General features: G+C 32.3%; 1 protein-coding gene across 4 annotated transcripts; it reads right to left on the bottom strand.

Moving 5' to 3' along the window:
- Nucleotides 1–3,248: 3,248 nt before the first annotated feature.
- LOC107870297 (1-aminocyclopropane-1-carboxylate oxidase homolog 1) lies at nt 3,249–24,045 on the bottom strand. 4 transcript variants are annotated; one of them, XM_047412496.1, is made up of 3 exons: nt 23,445–24,043; nt 22,097–22,418; nt 3,249–3,813 (listed from the first exon to the last, which is right to left on the bottom strand). In XM_047412496.1, exons 1-3 carry the CDS (start codon nt 23,960–23,962, stop codon nt 3,562–3,564), a joined length of 1,092 nt encoding a protein of 363 aa, XP_047268452.1. In that variant the 5' UTR covers nt 23,963–24,043; the 3' UTR covers nt 3,249–3,561. The 4 variants fall into 4 exon arrangements, with proteins under 4 accessions (XP_047268452.1, XP_047268453.1, XP_047268454.1 ...); XM_047412497.1 differs by lacking the exon at nt 3,249–3,813 and adding an exon at nt 11,145–11,489 and having other exon boundaries at nt 23,445–24,045; XM_047412498.1 differs by lacking the exon at nt 3,249–3,813 and adding an exon at nt 11,496–16,051 and having other exon boundaries at nt 23,445–24,044.

Here is a 24,045-nt window from a genome sequence, read left to right as displayed (position 1 = left end):
TGAGAATTTTAAAATTCATAGGTAATAATTATCCATGAAGATTTTTTAATAGAAAAATCCGCTAGAAACTAGGTTAATTGCCTGCAAATTTTCATATATAATTCGTAAAAATTCTCATGTAATTTGCACCTTTCTAGTAGTGTTATTTTTTCAATGTAAATTTTCTAAGGAGTGCCTGGATGTTAAATAAAATGGTGAATCATAGTATACAAGGATGATGGACAAGGATTGCAAAAGCAAATTTTGATGAAATGTAGATATAAGATGATTAGACTTACTAAGAAGGAAATATACTTGTAATGATAGAATGTGGATAAAAGAGATTGAATAGGGAGATAGAGGAAATATACTTGTTTAAAACTGTCATGCTTTTGTATTTACTGGAGGAAGGTTGAGTAAAAATCATATTGGAAAAAAAAAGTTATTCATTTATACATCAGTACAAAGTTGAATAATATATCATTCTCTCTTTTATATACTTTTCTTTGATGTATTTACTTTATTATCTTTAGGGAAAAGATATCGTTTCCACCCAAATTATAGTCGAAAAGTTGAATTCACACCTAAACTCTATAAGTGACCTATTACACACCTTAACTGTAAAAAAGTGATACTTTTTACACCCTTTTAGGCGTTACACCACTTACATGTGGTGTGGTGTTTTACACGCGCTGTCACGTCAGCACCACGTCAGCATAATCCGAAAAAATAAGGAAAAGACATCATTTCCACCCCAAACTATAGTCAAAAAGTCGAATCCACACCTAAACTATATAAGTGACCTATTACACATCTTAACTATAAAAAAATGATACTTTTTACACCCTGTCAGGCATTACACCACTTGCATGTGGTGTGGTATTTTACTTGCGCTACCACGTCAGCATAATCCGAAAAAATAATAAATTTATTTTTTTCGTAATTTTTTCTTTTTTCTTTTTTCTTTTTAATTTAATTTCTTTTCCTTCTTCTTCAATGTCTAAAACCTCCATTGTTGTCAATGTCCAAAACCTCCATTACACCATATTCACCACCATAAACTTTATCCCACCAACAAAATTACCATAACAATTAATTTCTTCTAACATTATTCTTCATCCGTAACCCATCTTCTTTTCTTAAAAAAAAAAATAAAAAAATTCTCAGCTATAATGGTCATTATTGTTTCAAAAAATAGTCACTCGACTGTTGGTCTCTGTGTTTTAAATGGTAATGACCAACACATTTCCATACTTTTTCTATTTGTTTTTCAGCTATAATTTTAAAAAAAAAACTAATATGGTAGCAAGCTCCATTTTTGGATGGATTAATAATTAACAGACAGAAAGGAGAAAGTCGACGATGAATCTGACTTTTCCAACGAGAATTCACTGGAAAACATCCTTGCTACAAAATTTTATATTTTTTTTTATAAAATTTGGTTTCGCCTGTTTAAACATCAAATACAATTTGATTTAGTTCATTGTGAAATTGACATTGATTCGATGAAGGTGGAGGCTGAATTGTGTTATTTGGGGATGGGGTTGAAGTTTGGAGGTAGGGTGATGAAGAAACTGTGTTGGTTGGGGTGGGAGTGATGAAGAACAAGATGGTTTGGGGTTGGGGTTGGAGTTGGAGTTTTGGGGTGGGGGTGAAGAAGAAGATGATGGTTTGGGGGAGGGGGGGTGGGGGGTGATGAAGAAGATGATTGTTTGGGGGTGGGGGTGGGGGTGGAGAGATGGATGTTGGGGGTTGGGGGAGGAGTATTTTAATTTTTTTTTTTGCATTAATTTTTAATTTAGATGCGCCAATTTTTATTTAAATAATTATGTATTTTCCACATCAAATCTAGGGAGTAAAAAGTATCACTTTTTAATAGTTAAGTTGTGTAATAGGTTACTTATATAGTTTAGGTGTGGATTCGACTTTTCGACTATAGTTTGGGGTGAAAACGATACCTTTTCCCTTAGTGTTTTTAGCCATTTACTTTTGTTATTTAATAGGCTGGATGCGCCTAAAATAAGTGTAATATATGCTCCTTAGAATGGGGGTCGCGGGGAAGTAATAAAATCACTTTTATATAGTGAAGGGGTGTAATAGATCACTTATATAGTTTAGGTGTGGCTTCGACTTTTCTTATATAGTATGGGGTGGAAATGATGTCTTTTCCCTTATCTTTATTTTATAACACGCTGTCAATATAAGACTTTGTCATCTCAAGCGAATATATTGAAGGATCGTTTGGTAGAGTGTATAAGAACAATGCAAAATATAGTGTATTAATAATGTTTGTATTAGTTATACTTGTATTAGTTATGCATGTATTATTTCTTATACATTGTTTGGTTTGATGTATAAGAAATAATACATTTTACATAATTTCTATAAAAGAAATGTTTGTTTACAAAAATACCCTTCTTTGATTTGTACACTTTTTTGCAAGAAAATTCTTTTGTCATCTCAAACATAATTAGAATTGTTGAACTAGTATATAGAGGTTTCAGATTAATTGCAAGACCTTCGTCTTTGCACATGAAATATTCGGAACGAAAAATAAAATATAAGAAGTAAAATTAAGAAATAGTCTCAATTTTTTAAAATCTTTTTAAAGACCCTCGAATCAAAGCAAAAATATGTTATAATTATTTAAATCAATTATTTATTGTTGTAGATTAAAATGGTGGAAAAAAATTATGAAATGTTTTGAAAAAATTCACTATTGCAAATTAAAATGGCGGGAAAAGGAATGGTGAAATATTTTGAAAGAAAAATTGAGGGGCATTAAAGTCATTTAATAAGTTAATGCATGTATTAAAGTCTTTGCATTACTAATACATAGAAAATGAGTGGTATTAATAATACACACCTTAATACACAATAGAGTGTATACTAATGTTTGCATTAATTATACATAGACTAAAAATTATAGCAAACAAGGTATTCATAATACACATTAATTAATGCATGCATTATTTTTGCCAATACACTCTTCCAAATGACCTTAAAGGTATGCACTTTCTTTTTTTTAATTAATGACAAATTTTTCTAAACTTGCACTTTTTTGCGTTGAATAAATTGGACAAAAGCTATCTATCTTGGGTACTTGATGTCAGAATTCATTTAGATGTGATGAGTCGTATACAATCAAAGACAAATCAGGAATCAAATCAAAATCGTACCAAGATAATAATATTTCTCCACCATCACCTCGATGAGAATTTCAAATAATTAACCATTAAAATTATGCAGAAAAAATATCACGATCATGATATGCTGAAAAAAATTATCCACTTTTTCTGCCTTGAGTATACTCCTGCGATGCTACAGCGGCATCGCTATAGCATCACATGTTGCTATAACAGCGTTGATCACATTGATTGAACGTAATAGCGAGAATTTTTTCGCTTTTGGACATGTCGGTATAATGACATGAGCGAGACAGAATGCCTAATTTCGTCCAGAATTTTTCTTTTTCACAACACACCTTAATTCTAGTACATCGCTAATTTTAACAAACTTTGCTTAAAGAAAAGAGAGAGAAAACACTTTTAAATTAAATAGTTGTTGCATCAAAGAGAAAACCTATATCCTTAAATGGAGAAGCGAAGGTCGAGCCCCAAGTCCTTTGGAGTTGTAATAGTAAACATAATCTCTCACTGTTGTTTCTTTGTACAATGGAGGATTTTCATCTGATAACAATTCCTTTATTGGCCCATAAAGCCTTTCAAATGGCTGAAGTTGAGTTGTGAAAAAACATGCAATTGAAATCCTTGGTCCAATTTGTTTTGCTAATACTCTATGCTCAGCACTTTTGAACTTGTCATTTGATAGAAGCTGCATTGGGTAGAAAATTGAATTTAAGTTATATGTATTGTTAATATAATTTCTTACGCCATCAAGTTACATAAAAAATAAATAGAAGCGAGTTTTCATAACACCTTGAGATTTATAATCCAAAAAATAAGGTCGATTACTTATCATAATAGGTAAATTAAGGATGACATCTCACTTAAGAGTGTATAACTTAAATTCATATTGAATATTTTAGAGTTTAAACCAGTATATTGTTTTCTCATGTGTCTTGATATATAATTATATATATATATAACTTAGAGAGGTCGAGGATTAGGATAGATCACGGACAGTCAAAAATTTTCTCCTTTCTAGTGATAGAACAGAGTTCTAGTCTAGAGCACCTTCATGTTCCCTTTCAATATTAGTATTATTATTGTTGTTGTTGTTGTTGTTTATTTCTCTTGAGGGATCTCTTGATGGGGTGAATTACAACGAAGGAAAACCCCTTTATTTATAGGGGAAAACTAACCTTAGAGTTTCTAACTTTTCCATAAATAGACATTACTAGATATGGTAAAGTTGACATTCACTATATATGGTAATATATTTATAACACTCCCCCTTGAATGTCTAATTGATAGATAATGCGTCTCGTTAAAACTTTACTAGAAAAACCCAGTGGCAAAAAAAATCTAGTGAAGAAAAAGGAGTACACATCTCTATAACAATACGCATAACGGTTGTCTCATTAAAAACCTTATAAGGAAAACTCAGTGGGACAAAATCTAGTAAGGGAAAAAGAGTATAGCGCGTATTAACTCCTCCCTAATGAGGACATCCTTGAACCTTTGTATCTCGATCTTGTGCACCATCTTCTTGAAAGTTGCAATTGAAGGAAACTTGGTGAATAAATCAGTCATATTGTCAGTTGAACGAATCTGTTGTACGTTAATATCACCATTCTTTTGTAGCTCATGTACGTAGAAAAGTTTTGATGAAATGTGCTTCATTCTATCTCCTTTTATGAATCCTCCATTAAAATGTGCTATGTAAGTTGCATTATTTCTTACTTCACGAATAGCTATTATCTCAGCATGATTCGATGAAGTGGCTAGATAGACTGTTTTGTATATCTCCAAGATATGGCAGTATCCCCACATATGAACACATTGTATTTTTGAGACCGAGATTTATGCAGGTTAAATAAATACCCAGCATTAGTATAATTAACAAGATCGGGACTACAATCTTTAGAATAAATAAGCATATCGGTAGTCACTTTAGGTACCGTATATGTGTTTGATCTTATTCCGATGTCTCCTAGTAGGAGCAAAACTATATCTTGCTAATAAATTAACCAAAAAAAGGCTATATCGGCTCTTATAGTATTTTGAAGATACATTATTGCATCAATTGTACGAAGATATGGTATTTCATAACCAAGGAGTTCCTCATTCTTTTCTTAAGGTCGGAATGGATCCTTAATCAATTTTGCATGTTTCTCATTTAAGCAAATATTTTATTGCTTTTGAAAACTCTCCAAGAGTTCCAATGATACACAAATCATCAAATTATCTCTTATAAGGATAATAAAAAGTTTCGTAGAAACTTTATATGCTCCAAGCATTTTTAATCCTTTAGGGATTTTCATATAGATTATTGTCAAGTGACAATATCCAACATGTCAAGTGTGACATCTTCAAGTGTCTGGACTGCAAATCAAATAACTTTTACGCTTACCAAAATGCATCCTTTCAGGTCACTTGATAATTTTTCCTATGTCAGCATACGTAAATAAACGTAGAATTTGGATTCTCATAATCTTTTATAATATTGCGCTAATATTGTATCAAAGATATCATTTCATATCGGTTCATAGTATGACATAACATTTTGAAATCTCAACACTTTATCATTTTCAGGTACCTAAACCTCTCATAAGGTTTCATGAAATGTTATGTCGTAGGCTCTTCAAGAGCACATTGTCTTCTTATTATGATTATTTGCTCCTTATTTTTCAAGGATTATTTCATTTGGAACCGATTGGTCTACCACGCTTAACGCATGCATAGATTTTGTCCTTTAGGGACACAAAATAAATCACTTGTAGCTTAAATATGAGATGCTTTCGACATTTAACTTGAATTATCTTTTGAATGAGGATCTGATGATAATTCCTAACATATTTCTTAGCTGCTTATAACCCCCCTCCTTATGTTAGGAAAACTAACATACATCCTCCATCTTCTTTGAGTAATCCATCTTTGTGCATCATGGTATATTCATTAATCGTATACCACACATCAAAACTATTAGATGAAATAGTTGGTTCCTGGCCTTGAACCAATTGAGAGGGAAGAAATAATCATAATTTATTGGTCTAATACATATAATTGTATGCAACATATCATATTTCAGACCAACAAATGAAACTTTGTTCCCATTAGTAATGGTTTAGCTATTTATCGAAGGCATTCAATGCCAAACCATTATCATCAAGATAAATTGTCTTGATTACACAATTTGAAAATTATGCTCTTAGCTCAATTTTATTGAGCAAGCAACTTTGTGAATGTCAAACTGCGGGTTGACAATAAATGTACAAGTGATCATCTTATATGGAAGCATCTTAATAGATCACATGACAGGTGAACAGGCTCATATTCACTTTTTATACTTTTCAGATTTAAGGGATCCAATCCCAACATTAGTTGATCCAACCAACTTATCATGAGAACAAGCGATATAAATAATTCTTGAAGAATTTTCTAGTTCTTCAATACATGTCTAATACTCAATATGCACATTTTCGAGATGTCACAGTCATTGATATCAACTTATGAACTCATTTATAGTAGTAAACACAAGTTTACCATGACATGTATTTTTTTTCTTTAGTAAATTTCAGATTTACTATTACATAATAAATTTCAGATTTACTACTTTAGAAGTAGATTTCAAAATAACTCTTCTCAATTATTCTGTCTCTTCCGGAGGTGAGTTGTGATACCATCACAATCAAGTTCACGTTTGTATTCATAAGTTTCTCATACCCCAGGAATGTAATATAATCGTGTCTTAAGCCTATCAGATTTTGATATCTTATAACCTCTTTCATAATATTGCTACCCCAAGAGCAAATCGAGGCATACATATGATCTAGATAATTTTTTTCTAATTATCTTATGATCATAATATGCGTGTGAAAATATCATCACTTTTGATGATCATTAGCATATTGTCCCTCCACGCGTATATTCGTGCATTCAATCACTTATCTTCTTTCAGACATATTATGCACTGCTACCACATTTACTTAAGATAATGGAGCATGTTCAATGAGACATATTTCATGCATTTTCATTAAAAGCACATTATTTTGCCTTAACCATCATAATATCATCAATGTGGTGCATTGAGATTCACACTCAACGTCTTACCCATATAAAGGCGTCTTAGGCATAAATCGATGGGACTTAAACCCAACATCTTATCATCATAATGCTCAAACTCAATGTCTTATTCATATTCATATGAAGGCGTCTTAGGCCATAAATCGATGAGTTTTGAACCCAACATCTTATTTTCATGATGCATGCATTCATATCATGTTTTTGAGAGGATGACTATCTTCAAGTGGTCAAATTTTTCTTTTAGGCTATTCCACAAAACAAGTGGATCCTTGGTAGTAAGGCATTCAATTTTCATAATTTTGCCAAGATGATGACGCAAGAAAATCATAGCCTTAGCACGATTTTGATTAGATGTTGTATTTCTTTCTTTATGGCATCTCCAAGACCCATAGCATCTAAGTGGATTTCAACATTCAATACCCATGAAATATAGTTCTTGCTCGAGGCAATGAACTTAGATTTATTAAGATTATTAGCAATATAAAAAGAAAAAAAATAATACTTTTGCCTTCAAATTTGAGACGGCAGAGTCTCGTGCTGATAACGTATTATAAACTAATAAAGAATAAAGAAGAAGAGTAGAGAGAACAAAGAGAGTATTTGTTATTTCTCTTGAGAGATCTCTTGATGGGGTGAATTACAATGAGGGAAAACCCCTTTATTTATAGGGGAAAACTAACCTTGGGGTTTCTAACTTTTCCATAAATAGAAATTCACTATATATGGTAAAGTAGATATTTACTATATATAGTAAAGTAGATATTTACTATATATGGTAATAATAATAATAATAATAATAATAATAATAATAATAATTATTATTATTATTATTATTATTCCTTTTCCATGCCTAAATTATTGCCTATTATACATCATATATCTTCTACTGAACCAGTTTATGGTCCGGCTAGGAATCGTGCAACATCTTTGCATACTATTGATTCTATACCTGCATCTACTAGCTTTGTAGAAAAGATTAAAATCAATTCTAAAACAAATATTGTTTAGGATAGTGATAATATCTCTGATAGGGATAACCCAACTCCTTCTAAAATGGAGTTTGATGTTAACAGTGTTTAATATGATTCCTTACCAAATTGATTTTAGTCCTGGTTCTCAGGCAAGGAGTTATATTAAAAAAGTTTTTTTTTGATAAAAAATGAAACTAATTAGAATTTGGTTCTTTGAGACTTATAGTCCAGATGAGTTAAATAATATTTCTCAAGAATTTTATGAGATGTGTGCATTACATAATCAAATTGTGTGCTTTGTGTCGTGGTTTATAACCACACATTTGCCATTATATGTTAAGATTTTGGAAAGATCTTATCAAGATGCGAGTGATAATATTCTTCAAACAATTTACCCTCCCCAATCACCTTTTATATTGCCTAATAATCCCGGTATTACATTTTCTGCATTTCAAAAATTCATTGATAATGAGACTGATAAAGTAACTATTGCAGAAATAAATAATTTGATTGCTCAGAATAATTATTTGAGTTTATATGTGAAATTTTTGGAAAAACATATTACTTTTCTTGATAAAAAACTTGATGAATTGATTAAGATGGTAAAAAAGCTTAGTGTTAGTTCAAAGCTATCTGATATTGCTTCCACTTCAAAAAGTAAGATAGAAGACTTGACAACTAAACCCTGTATTCAGAGACCTTTAGATATTGAGGGGTTTGAAAAATTATCTCATATAGAAGAATTAGAAAAACTGCTTCATAAGAAGTTTTTCAGTTTAAACATTAAACCCTTTGATTGGTCTAATGCCTTTGCTGATATCATGGAATCTACTTCAGATATTGGTAATGAAATTCACTCAGAGCTCAATAAGCTCAGAGGTTTGGTTAAAAACAACCGGGAAAAAATATGTTGATATAACCCGCATGACTTTTAATTATTATCCGCGTCCAACTCCTCAAGATGTTCTGATATAAGAAAGAGATTGGACACAAACTAATACGTCTTATAATGGAGATGCAATTTATGAATGGAACTTGGATGGCTTGTCCGAAAGACAGCTATCTGTCTTTGTTCATCGTATGTTGATGTATTCTACAATATCAAAAGCCAAGGCTTTTGTCGAGAATCGTCAAAGATGTACAGATACAGTCATCTGTAAAATGATTGTTGCGGGTTTACTGGTCAACTTTGTAGCTGGTAGGACAATTTCTTGACTAATGAAAATAGAACAACAATATTTGAAGCTAAGAATTCCACTTCTGGTGTTGATAACCTACGAAGAGAATTACCTTCTGATAGGAAAGATGTTGTTTATACTTTTATGCTTACTATATTACAATATTTTGGAGGTAGATTTACCAACCAGTATGAAAATACTCGAACACTCTTAAATGGTCTTAGATGGAAGACATTAGGTGAATTTAGGTGGTATAAAGACACCTTTCTAAGTAAGGTCATGGATTTATCCAAAAATAGATATGCATTGAAAAGCTAAGTTCATAGATAGTCTTCCTCTTCTTTTTGCTGAAAGGGTTAGAAAAAGACTTAGGGGTTCATATGGTGAAATACCCTGGGAGAATTATACCCATGGTCAGCTTATAGAAGCCTGTACTCAGGAAGTCTTAAGCTCGTGTAATGAGTTGAAATTGTATAGACAAATTAAGCTTGATAAGCTCAGGGAAAGATCCCAATTAGAAAATTTTTGTGGACAATTTGGTATGGATAACCTTGTTTCCACTTCTAAGACAAAGGGCTAAAGATATTCCAAGTCTGATAATCCTTATAGGAAAAAGAGATTTAGACATAGATCCAAACAAAAGCGTGAGACGCGTAAAATCCATCATAAGTCTACTAGATTTATGAAGAATAGGTCTAAACGTGATCTCGCCAAGATTAAGTGTTACAGATGTGGTAGCCTAGGAAATATTGCTCCTAATTGCAAGCTCCAAAAGCTTGTCTTTAAGTCTTGCTGGTGATGTTCATGATTGGATATATGGTTGGTTATACACTTCGGGTTTTGAGTTTGATTATAATTATGATTCTGACTCTGAAAATGATGTTAAATTCCCTAATTTATCTGATAGTAATCGCGCAAATGTTAATAGAAATACTTGTGCTGATTGCAATGGTGATACTTGCACTTGTGATGAGACTTTTTATAAATTACAATCACAGTTTAAAGATTTAGATTTGAATGTTCAAACACTTACTGCTGATAGAGTTCTTGAATTATTAAAGGAAATTACTGATGAAAAGCTTCATGAAAAAATTATTGATTTTGCTACTAAAAATTCTGCTAATAGCACCCCTAGTATCTCAAAAATTGCTGATAACGCTCATATTACTCAAAGTAATGATATAAATTATTTCATGCCATATTCTTTATCTGAGGTAAATAGTCGTCTTACTATGAGTCAACTGCCTGAAAAAGATACATCTTTCAATGATTTAAAAATTGAGGTTGACAACCTAAAAAAGGAGATTATATCTTTAAAGTAAAATCAAATGATTTGTGATCACAGGATTACAAAAATTGAGAAAGATACTTCTCACAATGATGTTTCTTCCAGTTCCAAAGAAACAAAATGTCAGAAAAAGAGGACGATGATATTGTCCATGATTTTAATATAAAAATGATTAGTTTTTGGGTATGATGCAAATTGTTACAATCCATAAATGGTATATTAAATGCACTATATTAGTTTATAATGATTTCTCTGTAACTAATATTGCCATGATTGATAGTGGTGTTGATGTTAGTTGCATTCAAGAAGGTCTGATTCTAACCAGATATTTTCATAAGACTACTCATATTTTGAAGTCTGCATCTGTCATACTCTTGATATTAATTATAAACTGCCTAATGTACATGTTTGCCAAAATAAGGTTAGCATTCCACATTTCTTCTCTTTGATGAAAAATCAATTATATCTCTCAATTATACTTGAAACACCTTTTAAAATGCAATTTATCCTTACACTCATATTGATGCTAAAGTATTTACTGCTACTTATAAAAACAAGGAGATATCCTACCCTTTTATTACAGAACCAGTAACTAAGAATATAAATACTTTGCTCGAAATGAAGCAACAACATGTTAATTTTCTGCAACTTGAAATGTTTAGCATGTGATACCACGAAATCTGCTAAGATACAGGAGAAAATAAAAATGAGCTCCGAACAAATGATTGTTGATGTGTGTGCTGATTACCCCAATGCTTTTTGGGATCGTAAATAGCATATCGTAACTCTTCCATATGAAGATGATTTTTGCTCTTCCATATGAAGATGATTTTTGCAAGGATAACATCCCAACGAAATCAAGATCCTGTCAAATGAATGCAGAGTTAGTAGAATTCTGCAAAAAAGAGATTGATAATCTCGTACAAAAGGGTTTGATAAAACATTCTAAATCACCATAGCCTTGCATTGCATTTTATGTGAACAATGTTACTGAAAAAGAACGTGGTATACCGAGCTTAGTAATACATTATAAGACTCTTAATAAATGTTTAAAGTGGATTAGATACCTTATTTCAAATAAAAAAGATTTATTATCCATATTATATGATGCCAATATATTTTTCAAATTTGATTTAAAATCTGGTTATTTGCAAATTCAGATATTTAGAGAGCACACTTATAGAACTGCTTTCAATGTCCCATTCAGACAATTTGAATGGAATGTAATGCCTTTTGAATTGAAAAATGCTCCTTCTGAATTTCAAAAGATAATGAATGACATTTTTAATTCATATATGAATTTTATTATTGCTTATATTGATGATATTCTTGTGTTTTCTAAAACACTAGAATTGCATTTTAAACATCTTGATGTATTTAAAAAGATTGTGATACAAAATGATTTGGTGATATTTAAACCAAAAATGAGTTTATTTCAGACAAATATTCAATTTTTAGGTCATAATATTTTTTAAGGAAAGATAGTCCCTATTCAACGTTCTATTGATTTTGCTGATAAATTTTTTGATGTTATCACTGATAAAACTCAATTGCAATGATTCTTAGGAAGTTTGAATTATATATCCCCATTTTATGAGAATTTGTCAAGAGATCTAGCCCTCTTATATGACAGGCTAAAAAAGGGCTTTCAAAGTCTCTGGACTGATAGTCATACAAACTTTGTTAAACGCATTAAGCAGCGTGTTAAATCTTTGTCATGCTTAACTTAAACTAATTTTACTTTGCTAAAAATTATCGAAACTGATGCCTCTAATAGTGGTTATGGTGGAATACTTAAACAAGTTAATCCCCATAATAATACTGAACGTTTGATACGATTTCATTCTGGAAAATGAACTGATAGTCAAAAAAATATGCAACAGTTGCACATGAAATGTTAACCATTGTTAAATGTGTTCTTAAATTTCAGGATGATTTATATAATCAAAATTTTTTGATTGAAACAGATGCTCAATCAGTGAAGTATATGTTTGACAAATATTTTAAACATGATGCTTCAAAATTAATATTTGCAAGGTGGCAGGCTCAATTGGTCCCTTTTAATTTTGAGATTCAATATAAAAAAGGAATTGATAATTCCCTGCCTGATTTTTTATCCAGAGAATACTTAAGTGAAAAATGAATTTTTACACTCATTTCCTCTCTGAAAAAAATGATAATCACTATTATAAAGGTCCTTTCTTTAAACATAGATATGAATATTCTTATAATTAAGAAAATCATCCATGCAGTTATTGAAGATGAATTTGCAGTCTTCAATTATGAAGAAATTAGAGACGAAATTGATTGGTATGACTGGTCTAACTAATCTCTTATATGCAGCATGGCTACAGATCCGCCCTGGCAAATGGCCAGAGGAAGAAATAGAGGCAGAGGAAGATACTCCTCTGGGGAAAGATCCGCCCCCTCTTCATCACAGCCTCAGGCATCATCATATGCTTCATCATTTAACGCCCGAGTGATACGAAGGAGAAATATGAACTTGATAAACTCTAAGATTCCACGGATAGACGAATCTTCATCTTCACAATCAATCCATCTAGAAGATATTTCGGAGGATCATCCATTATATAGACAATTGCAGTCATATCTAATTGCAAAGCAAGCAAATACGTTTGCTGATATTGAAAAGGAAAATATTGATAGCAAACCTTATGAACAATTTGACAATAGAGAGTTGATAATTCTCGTTGAAAATTCTAAAATTCAGAAACAAAATGAATCGTAGAAGATACTTCACAAATATTTGATTTTTGACCTTTATTTTGCAAGAGAGTCATATAAGACTCAAACATATTATGAAGCAATCCTATTGTCTACTCGAAGTGCAGATACTGAACATTTTCAAGCATACGATGGAGAGCCAGATGTCCATGGATTCTTAAAAATCGTGACAAAAAAATTATTGCTCTTGGAGACTGGGGTACGACCTCAATGGTAGAAAGGCAGATGTTGCTAAAGGGTTCCAAGATTAACTTTACATACTGGGACTATATCCAGGCCTTCACCAAGACATTATATTACAATAATAATAAACATAAACACACATGACTTATTAAAATATGTGCGAAGATTTTCGATGAACTAATTCCTAATTGGTTTATTAATTGGTGGTCGTATCATGGCACAACTATTCATATATTACCAGATCTTTTTGTGAAATTATACAAAAGATGGACAAAAGTATCTCCATTCTTAACTGAGTTATATCACTCAGACTATGTCTGCAATTTGAACAAAATAGATCAAATGTACTTTTTTTTATAGAATGCTCAATTCCATGGATTCACAAATGGAATATTGAATTGGGATTTACAAAGGAACAGATCCCTTACTTATACAGAGTATTCTATAATTATTTTTGGGACAAGCTAATGCGCAAGGACCCAAGAACTAAAAAACTGAATGGGCAAGAACTCCTGGATAATATTGATAATAAAATTCAGGAATATGCATATGCTCCTCAGAGAAATATTGTTGAGGACAAATCATTGAAATATATCTCCAGAAGAATTTCTGTTTATGATGGATATAAAATAAAAATGATAGAGCAGTATTTGGAAGAATTTCGAAAATAATTGATAAAAACTGTCGAACAACATTCCGATACTTCAATAAAGAGCATCACTAGCGATGATATTGCAGAAGATGTTCAAGATTCTCAGCCAATCGATTCAGTAGATAGTCTGAACGAGGAATCCACTGCAAAAATAGAGGAATTTCTTCGAAAATTGAAAAAGGGAAAGGATGTCTAGATAGGTGACATGATGTGTGGGACCCGGATGTGGAACCCTTTTTTACTATTTACACAGTAAATCTACTGTGCATAGGGACCTGGATATGGAACCCATAAGTACTATGCATAGATTCCTTTTGTTCTATATATAGGACCTTCAAGTATGAGGGAAAAGGTAGAAAAAAAAGTTTTCATTTTCTCTTTCCTTTTCTCTTTACGCCAGTTTGCTCGCCCCTCTCTCTTCTTTCTTCTGTAAAATACTTCAAGGATTGAATAAAAGAAGGCTGATAGTTGCTATTATAAGGTATTTAATTCTCTTCTATTTTGATGTTCTTTAATAATTTCTTCCCTTCTCCAGTCGTGATTATGTCCGGCTAAAAACTTCTCATATCTATGCTAGAGATCTAACTTATTTTACATAGTAACTACGAAAGATCCAGACTCTATCAAATATGAAGGAATTTTTCTATAGTTTCTTGACTTGGTTCCAAAATGGCTGGTACAGTCAAAATTAGTACTGCTTATGGTAGCTTTGTCTTAGTGACTACATTAAGCAAGCCATGACTTTTAAGCCCGAAAAGATGAAGAAAAAGGGCATCTCTTTTTACGGTTAGAACCGCTAGACACATGGGCTCATCATAAGTACGTATTAACATTCTGTCAGGCCCTTTGTTCGGGTAAAAAGATTTTATTCCTCCATACAGTCAATAAACTATTTGAAATTCTTTTATATTTCGGTTGGTGCCTCGGTTAGTTTTCTGACTAGGCTTTCCGATATTAGTCAATAGGTTTGGTAGGCCGTGCGGATTATCGCCCGCCTGCACGATCCTTTAGCTGTTATCACCATTCTTAACTGAGTTATATCACTCGGACCATGTCTGCAATTTGGGTAAAATAGACCAAATGCACTTTTTTATTGGATAAAATAGATCAAATGCACTTTTTTATAGAATACTCTGTATAAGCAAGGGATCTGTTCTTTTGTAAATCCTAGTCCAATATTTCATTTGTGAATCCACGAAATTAAGAATTCTATAAAATAGTACATTTCGTCTATCTTGTCCAAATTGCAGACATGGCTCGAGTGATATAACTCAGTTAAGAATGGAGATATAAAATATTTTACAGAAGAAAGAGGACAGGGGAGAGAGCAAATTGGCATAGAGAGAGAAAAGGAAAGAAAGAAAATGAAAACTTTTTTTCTACCCCTTATAAAAAAGTACATCTGGTTTATTTTGTCCAAATTGCAGACGTGGTCCGAGTGATATAACTCAGTTAAGAATGGAGATACTTTTGTCCATCTTTTGTATAATTTCACAAAAAGATCTGGTAATATCTGAATAGTTGGGTCATGATACGACCACCAATTAGGAATTGGTTCGTCGAAAACCATGTGTGTTTATGTTTATTATTATTGTAATATAATGTCTTGGTGAAGGCCTGAATATAGTCCTAGTATGTAAAGTTAATCTTGGAACCCTTTAGCAACATCTGTCTTTCTGCCATTGAGGTCATACCCCAGTCTCCAAGTGCAATAATCTTTTTTATCAAGATTTTTGAGAACCCATGGACATCTGGCTCTCCATCGTAGGCTTGAAAGTGTTCAGTATCTGCACTTCCAGTGGACAATAGGATTGTTTCATAATATGTTCGAGTCTTATATGACTCTCCTGCAAAATAAAGGTTAGAAATCAAATATTTGTGGAGTATCTTCCACGGTTCATTTTGTTTTTGAATTTCAGAATTTTTAATGAGAATTATCAGCTCTTTATTGTCAATTTGTTCATAAGGTTTGTTATCAGCGTTTTCCTTTGCAATATTAGCAAACATATCTGCTTGCTTTGCAGTTAGATATGATTGCAATTGTCTATATAATGAATGATCCTCCGGAATATCTTCTAGATGGATCGATTGTGAAGATGAAGATTCGCCTATCTACAGAATCTTAGAGTTTATCAAGCTCATATTTTCCCTTTTTATCACTGGGGCATTAAATGATGAAGCATATGATGATGCCTGAGGCTGTGATGAAGAGGGGGCGAATCTTCTCCCAGAGGAGTATCTTCCTCTGCCTCTATTTCTTCCACTGGCCATTTGCCAGTGTAGATCTGTAGCCATGCTGCATATAAGAGATTAGTCAGACCAGTCATACCAATCAACTTCGTCTCTAATTTCTTCATAATTGAAGGCTGCAAATTCATCTTCAATAATTGCATGGATGATTTTCTCAATTATAAGAATATGCATATTTGCGTTTAAAGAAAGGGCCTTTATAATAGTGATTATCATTTTTTCAGAGAGGAAATAAAGAATTCTCTGGATAAAAAATCAGGCAGGAAATTATCTGTAGACACCTAATTTTGTCCCTCCCCGAAAACATTTTTATCATTTTACCCCCATCTTACTGCGTGCCCTCACCCATGTGATTATATCCCACAAAAATACAAAAATAACAACCCTTAATAAAATTCCAAATAAATTTTATCTTGTTTTAATCCTATCCTAACCAACTCACCCATCTCACACCCTACCTCTACGCCCACCTCACTACCCTACCGTTACCCCACATTTTTTCCAACGGGAATACATACACCTTCACAGAATAACAAAAGGAGGGCCCCCCACAGGAGATCATACACACTACATTCCAAATAAAAAAAAAGGGACTCAAACATATATACAGGCACTCCATCATTGATAAGGGGGATCGGGGACCATTTTTTTCCATTCCATTCACGAACACCTTCCATATATACCCATCACTCGATATACACACACGGACTGACATTCAAGGAGAATATCTCATCACCATCACAGATCATTCACACCCTCACTCACAGACATCTTCTACACACCATCCCCGTACACCATCTACTCCCTTCACGTACAGAATCACACACGAAAACTCATGCATATACATAGTGGGCGGAGTGCTAGTCGGAGTGATCAAAATAAAGAGATGAGAGGGTGAGAGAAAGAGAGGCGAGAGAGAGACTGAGTGAGAAAGAGAGAATTTGAGAGAGAAGAGAATCGAAGAGAAGGAAATTGAAAAAAAAAAGGAAGGAAAATCCACCGGAGTTTGACCAAAAAACCCATTGCTACCAAGAATTCGGTTTGAATTCTATGATATTTGGGATTACCAAGCTCACCAGAGCTCCGGCGAAACCAAAATCGTGATTCCAGTTCAAGAACTGACCCCCCGTTTTATTTCCTCGGCAAGACTCGTTGAAAAACGACGTAAAAATGGGTACGAGCCTTCCCCCTTTGTGATTCTGGTACTGCTTAGGTAAAAATAGTGAAATATCAAGGCTGGGTTGATTCGAACTGAGGTTGGTTCGAGGTTCTCGGTGCGGATTTTGCTGTGTTTCAACGGGATAATACTCAAATAAAAGCAAAATTTGAGATCCATTTTTTCTCTCGATCTCTATTTTTATCTCGAGTCTTGATTATGTTTTGTGGATGAATGTTTTATGTGCTTACCATGTTTGAATCATTATTGTGTGTATGGTTGATGTTGATTTTGGATGTTGAAGAGAAAAATTGAAGTGTTAATTAAGAAATTAATTAATTATGTAATTGAGCATAAAATTGGGGATGGGAATTGCAAGGTGGATAAGGTGAATTTGGAGTAATTTTGATTGATTATTGATACGAAGCGTAATAGAATTATGATATGTTGAAATGAATAGGCTAATGTAGGTTTGGGTAGGCAAATTTAGGATTAAGATTTCGGTTGAATGTTTGAATGTGGAATGTGTGTTGAATGTTTTCTAGTTTATCGCATCTGACTCAAGTGTATTCATTTGGCCGGGGAATACCCCGAGGTTTCATGTATTAATTTACTGGGGAATGCCTCGACGTATTATGTCTTCGAAGGAGGATCGTGATAAAGGTTCGAGGCATTGGGTATAGCATTGGAGCTTAGTCTAGGACTAGTTTAGAATAGATTTTATATTTTTTCGCATTTTTCTATCTCAGATTGTATAATTGGACTGGACACTAATTTTGGATTGTTTTGTTTTGTTTGCTTGATTGATTGTTTTGCGTGCTTTGTGTGGTTTATACATTCATAGTGTCAAAATTAGCTGATACGTTCCACCAAGCTACCGTGGTCGAACCACAGGACCGAGGGGTGCCTAACATCTTCCCCTAGGTCAACAGAATTCCTTAGTCGGAATCTCTGTTCACAAACCAGTTTTAAAGAGTCAAATCGTTTTGAAAAGGATCTTTCAAAGGTGACTTGGCACACCAAATTATGCCAAGTGGCGACTCTGAGTTTTGAATGTAAAAATAATCTTTTTTTGAAATAAATTTTCATCTTTTGTCACTTTAATAATAAAAACCCTTCCGGAACCTAAAATAATACTTCCTCCATCCCATTTTATGTGTTATCATTTCTTTTTTTGTCCGTCCCAAAAAGAATGTCATCTTTCCTTATTTGGTAACTATTTAAAAAAACAATTACACTTTTACCTTTATTGGTCCTACTTAATTAAAAAAAAAGATAGGAGCACATTTTTTAATAAAGGATAATTTGGTAAAAATTACCAAGTCTTTCTTTATTTCTTAAATTTCGTGCCCGGTCAAATGGCGACACATAAAATGGGATGGAGGGAGTATCTATTTTTGGTTGGAAAATGGGTGTGAAGGGCTCAATTCCTTTTTTATATTAAATCTCAAAATCAAAAAGGGCCAATTGAGCCTGCCACCTTGCAAAATATTAATTTTGAAACATCATATTTAAAATCTTTGTCAAACATATACTTCACTGATTGAGCATCTGTTTTAATCAAAAAAAAATTTATTATATAAATCATCCTAAAATCTAAGAACGTATTTAACAATGGTTAATATTTCATGTGCAACCGTTGCATATTTCTTTTGAATATCAGTCAATTTTCCAGAATGAAATCGTATCAAACGTTCAGTCTTATCATGGGATTAACTTGTTTAAGTATTCCACCATAATCAATATTAGAGGCATTAGTTTCGATAATTTTTAGTCAAGTAGGATTAGCTAAAGTTAAGCACGACAAAGATTTAACACGTTGCTTAATGCGTTTAACAAAGTTTGTATGACTATCAGTCTAGGAACCTTGAAAGCCCTTTTTTAGCTTGTCATATAAGGGGGCTAGATCTCTTGACAAATTCTCATAAAATGAGGATATATAATCCAAACTTCCTAAGAATCGTTGCAATTGAGTTTTTATCAATGATAACATCAGGAAATTTATCAGCAAAATCAATAGAACACTGAATAGGGACTATCTTCCCTTGACAAATATTATAACCTAAAAATCGAATATTAGTCTAAAATAAACTCATTTTTGGTTTAAATATCACCAAACCATTTTGTATCATAATCTTTTTAAATATATCAAGATGTTTAAAATACAATTCTAGTGTTTTAGAAAACACAAGAATATCATTAATATAAATAATAATAAAATTCATATATGGATTAAAAATGTCATTCATTATCTTCTGGAATTCAGAAGGAGCATTTTTCAATCCAAAAAGCATTACATTCCATTCAAATTGTCCGAATGGAATATTGAAAGCAGTTCTATAAGTGTGCTCTCTAAATATCTGAATTTGCCAATAACCAGATTTTAAATCAAATTTTAAAAATATATTGGCATTATATAATCTGGACAATAAATCTTTTTTATTTGGAATAGGGTATCTAATCCACTTTAAACATTTATTAAGAGACTTATAATTTATTACTAATCTCGGTATACCACGTTCTTTTTCAGCAACATTGTTCACATAAAATGCAGTGCAAGATCATGGTGATTTAAAATATTTTATCAAACCCTTTTGTAAGAGATTATTAATCTTCTTTTTGCAGAATTCTACTAACGCTGCATTCATTTGACAGGGTCTTGATTTCGTTGGAATGTTATCCTCGTAGAAATGATCTTCATATGGATGAGTTACAATATGATGTTTGCGATCCCAAAAGCATTGGGGTGATCAGCACACACATCAACAATCATTTGTTTGGAGATCATTTTCATTTTCTCCTGTATCTTAGCAGATTTCATGGTATCACCAATATTCATGCTAAACATTTGAAGTTGTAGCAAAATTAACATGTTGTTGCTTCATTTCGATCAAAGTATTTATATCTCTAATTACTGGTTCTGTAACAAAAGGGTAGGATATCTCCTTGTTTTTATAAGTAGCAGTAAATCCTTTAGCATCAACATTAGTGTAAGGATAATATGCATTTATAAAAGGTGTTCCAAGTATAATTGGGGGATATAATTAATTTTTCACCAAAAAGAAGAAATACGGAATGCAAATCTTATTTCGGCAAATATATGCATTAGGCAGATTATAATTAATATCAAGAGTATGATCAGATGCAGACTTAACAATATGAGTAGTATTATGAAAATATCTGGTTGGAATCAAACCTTCTTGAATGCAACTAACATCAGCACCACTATCAATCATGACAATATTAGTTACAGAGAAATCATTATCAATTAATATAGTGCATTTAATATACCATTTATGGGTTGTAACAATTTGCATCATACCTAAAAAATAATCATTTTTATATTAAAATCATGGACAATATCATCATCCTCTTTTTCTGATATTTTTTCTTTTTTTTTTTGGAACTGAAAGAAACATCATTGTGAGAAGTATCTTTCTAAATTTTTGTAATCCTGTGATCACAAATCATTTATTTTTTTTAGAGATATAATCTCCTTTTTCAGGTTATCAACCTCAATTTTTAAATCATTGAAAGATGTATCTTTACCAGGCAGTTGACTCATAGCAAGACGTCTATTTACCTAAGATAAAGAATATGGCATGAAATAATCTAATTAGTACTTTGAGTAATATGAGCGCTATCATCAATTTTTGAGGTATTAGGGGTTCTATCAGCAGAATTTTTAGTAGCAAAATTAATAATTTTTTCACGAATCTTTTCATCAGTAATTTTCTTTAATAATTCAAGAACGCTATCAGCAGTAAGTGTTTGAACATTCAAATCTAAATCTTCAAACTGTGATTGTAATTTATAAAAAGTCTCATCACAAGTGCAAGTATCACCATTGTAATCAGCACAAGTATTTATTTTAGCATTTGCGTGATCACTATTAGATAAATCAGGCAATTCAACATCATTTTCAGAGTCAGAATCATAATTATAATCAGACTCAGAACCCAAAGTGTATAACAAACCATATACCTGATCATGAACATCATCAGCAAGACCTAAAGACTTAAGCTTTTGGAGCTTGCAATTAGGAGCACTATGTCCTAAGTTACCACATCTGTAACACTTTATCTTGACGAGATCATGTTTAGACGTATTGTTCGTAAATCTACCTTACTACTGTTATTTCTTTTATTTTGACTATCTCTAATGTTTTAACTGTTAGTAGTTTTATTTCTTTAATGTTTTCATCATAATATTTTATTCTTGCATTTCTTTCAATCCATGTTTGAAAAGCTGGAGATTTATTAGAACTTATCTACCTTATAAAGATAGGAGTAAGGCATTCATACACCTCACCTTCTCCATATCCCACATGTAAAACGATATTGAATATGTTATCTATTGTTAGTTAATTATACTGAAAATGAAGTGTCAAGTCGAACTTTCTCCTAACTCTCTAGATTCCTCTGATTAGGCCATGTCACTATTGAGTATTGACTGGACATATATAAATTGTTTTAGATATACTTACCTGTAAAAGGTCACCAAGATTGATAACTAGGGCTCCAGTCACAGGATGAATATCAATCCACTGCTTTTTGTGATAAATTTGAAGGCCGCCAATTTGATCTTGTAGAAGAATTGTGAAGAAATCTGGATCAGTATGCTTGGTGATTCCAAGTGTCTTATTGGGCTCAGGACAAGGTGGATAGTAATGACTAATTATGAAATGGCCTCTTGCACACTCCATGTCCAACAAGTGATTGGGTTTTAGTCCAAGTGCTTCTGCTAGTAACTCAAATATTATATGACCCAACTTCCTGACGTGCTCAGAATATTGAAGTAATTCCTCCCTAACAAAGAAAAAACAAGACAATTTCAGAAACATCTAGGCAAAAGATCAATAACCATAGCTAATGTTTGTCTAATTACTGAGTGTTGCTAGAATTTAGTAGCTAATGTTTGGGTTCAAGACTTGAAAACAGACTCTGACAGAAATGTAAGCTAAAGCTGGATACAATACAACCTTGTGGTGGGATCTTTTTCCGGATCCTGCGCATAGTACACCGGACTGCCCTTTTAGTATTTGACTTTCGTAATTTGCTTACGATTACAATTAAAATAAGGTGGATACCAATACAAACGTGTCTTGTAAATACAAATACAAATACACATGGAATCAAATACATATATGATCATTAAATGAACTACAAAACAGTTCAATTATATAATTGAATAATGTATATCAAGTACATATACATATAAAATAAACAATACATAAGATATATGAAATACTTAAGGCATCAAATACATATACATTTGCTATAAATCTAAACTTTACTTGCAAATTCTGGTATTTTCAAATCTTAGTTACGTCATGAAATTACTTAGGATGTTTTCTACATCAGGTAATTTTTCCAAAAAACTACATGAAAATCACACATTCAAAGCAAAACAAAACAGAAAAAAGTTGTAGGGCCAAACACATAGATGGTCTTCAAATTTTAGAGTCAAAGATGACAGCAAGTAGTTTCACTTCATAAAAAGGTGAGACAAAAAAAAAAGTATAGGAAAATGTACCTTATCTTTGAAAATTCAAAGGACGTCCAAAGAAAGTCAGAAATTTAGATAAAAATGGTAAGAACATTTTTGAACTTTGATATATATGTATAAAAAATAATATTTGACCTATGTATACATATATAATATAACTTTTTATCGAAAATTGTTCGACTGATCATCCTTCGATATACATATAGCTATGTCCATGCTAATGGGTAAGGCCGGGGATCGATGGATAATTTTCCACACAAAATTAAACTCGACCCAACTACAATAAAAATTACTAAGCCTCGATTTCAAATAAGTTAGAAAATGACCTGCATGCTTCTGGTAATTCATCATTAGTAGGAGGATTAGGAGCCATGAGACAAGCTAAAGTATCCCTCCAATTTGCAGACTTAGATTGATAAAGGTCAAAATTACTATTAAACATCACCTTCTTCATAGGTTCCATTGAATAAAACCTCATCTTTATATCATTCGGTTGCTCATGAAAACTTTTAATTCCACTAATCATCTCATCCATAACATGTTGAGGCACACCATGATTCACAACTTGAAAAAATCCCCATGTCTCACATGCCTCACCAACCTCTTCAACAATCTTCCTATGTCGAAAATCATCTTCATTTATGCCCTCGAGATCTATAACTGGAATTTGAACATTAATTATGTCTGAACATTCAAGATTCTGAGCACTGAATTCATTTTCTGTTATGGTCGGTGTGACAAAGATCTCGGGGATATGAACTATCCCAGCATCGACTAGTCCTTTTACACCAGCCTTTGTATCATCAAAGGCCTTGAGCTCTTTTGCCCGATCGTAGTCAGCCATTTTTATTTATTTACTTATTTATTGGTAAAAGAATTTTGAAATATTTTTGCTTTTGCTTATCTTGTAGATCTAAAATAGGAGTG

The sequence above is a fragment of the Capsicum annuum genome, chromosome 5, assembly GCF_002878395.1.
Source record: "Capsicum annuum cultivar UCD-10X-F1 chromosome 5, UCD10Xv1.1, whole genome shotgun sequence".
NCBI classification, from domain to species: domain Eukaryota; kingdom Viridiplantae; phylum Streptophyta; class Magnoliopsida; order Solanales; family Solanaceae; genus Capsicum; species Capsicum annuum.
The sequence above is the reverse complement of the archived record's forward strand: the minus strand, read 5'-3'. Positions and strand labels throughout refer to the sequence as shown.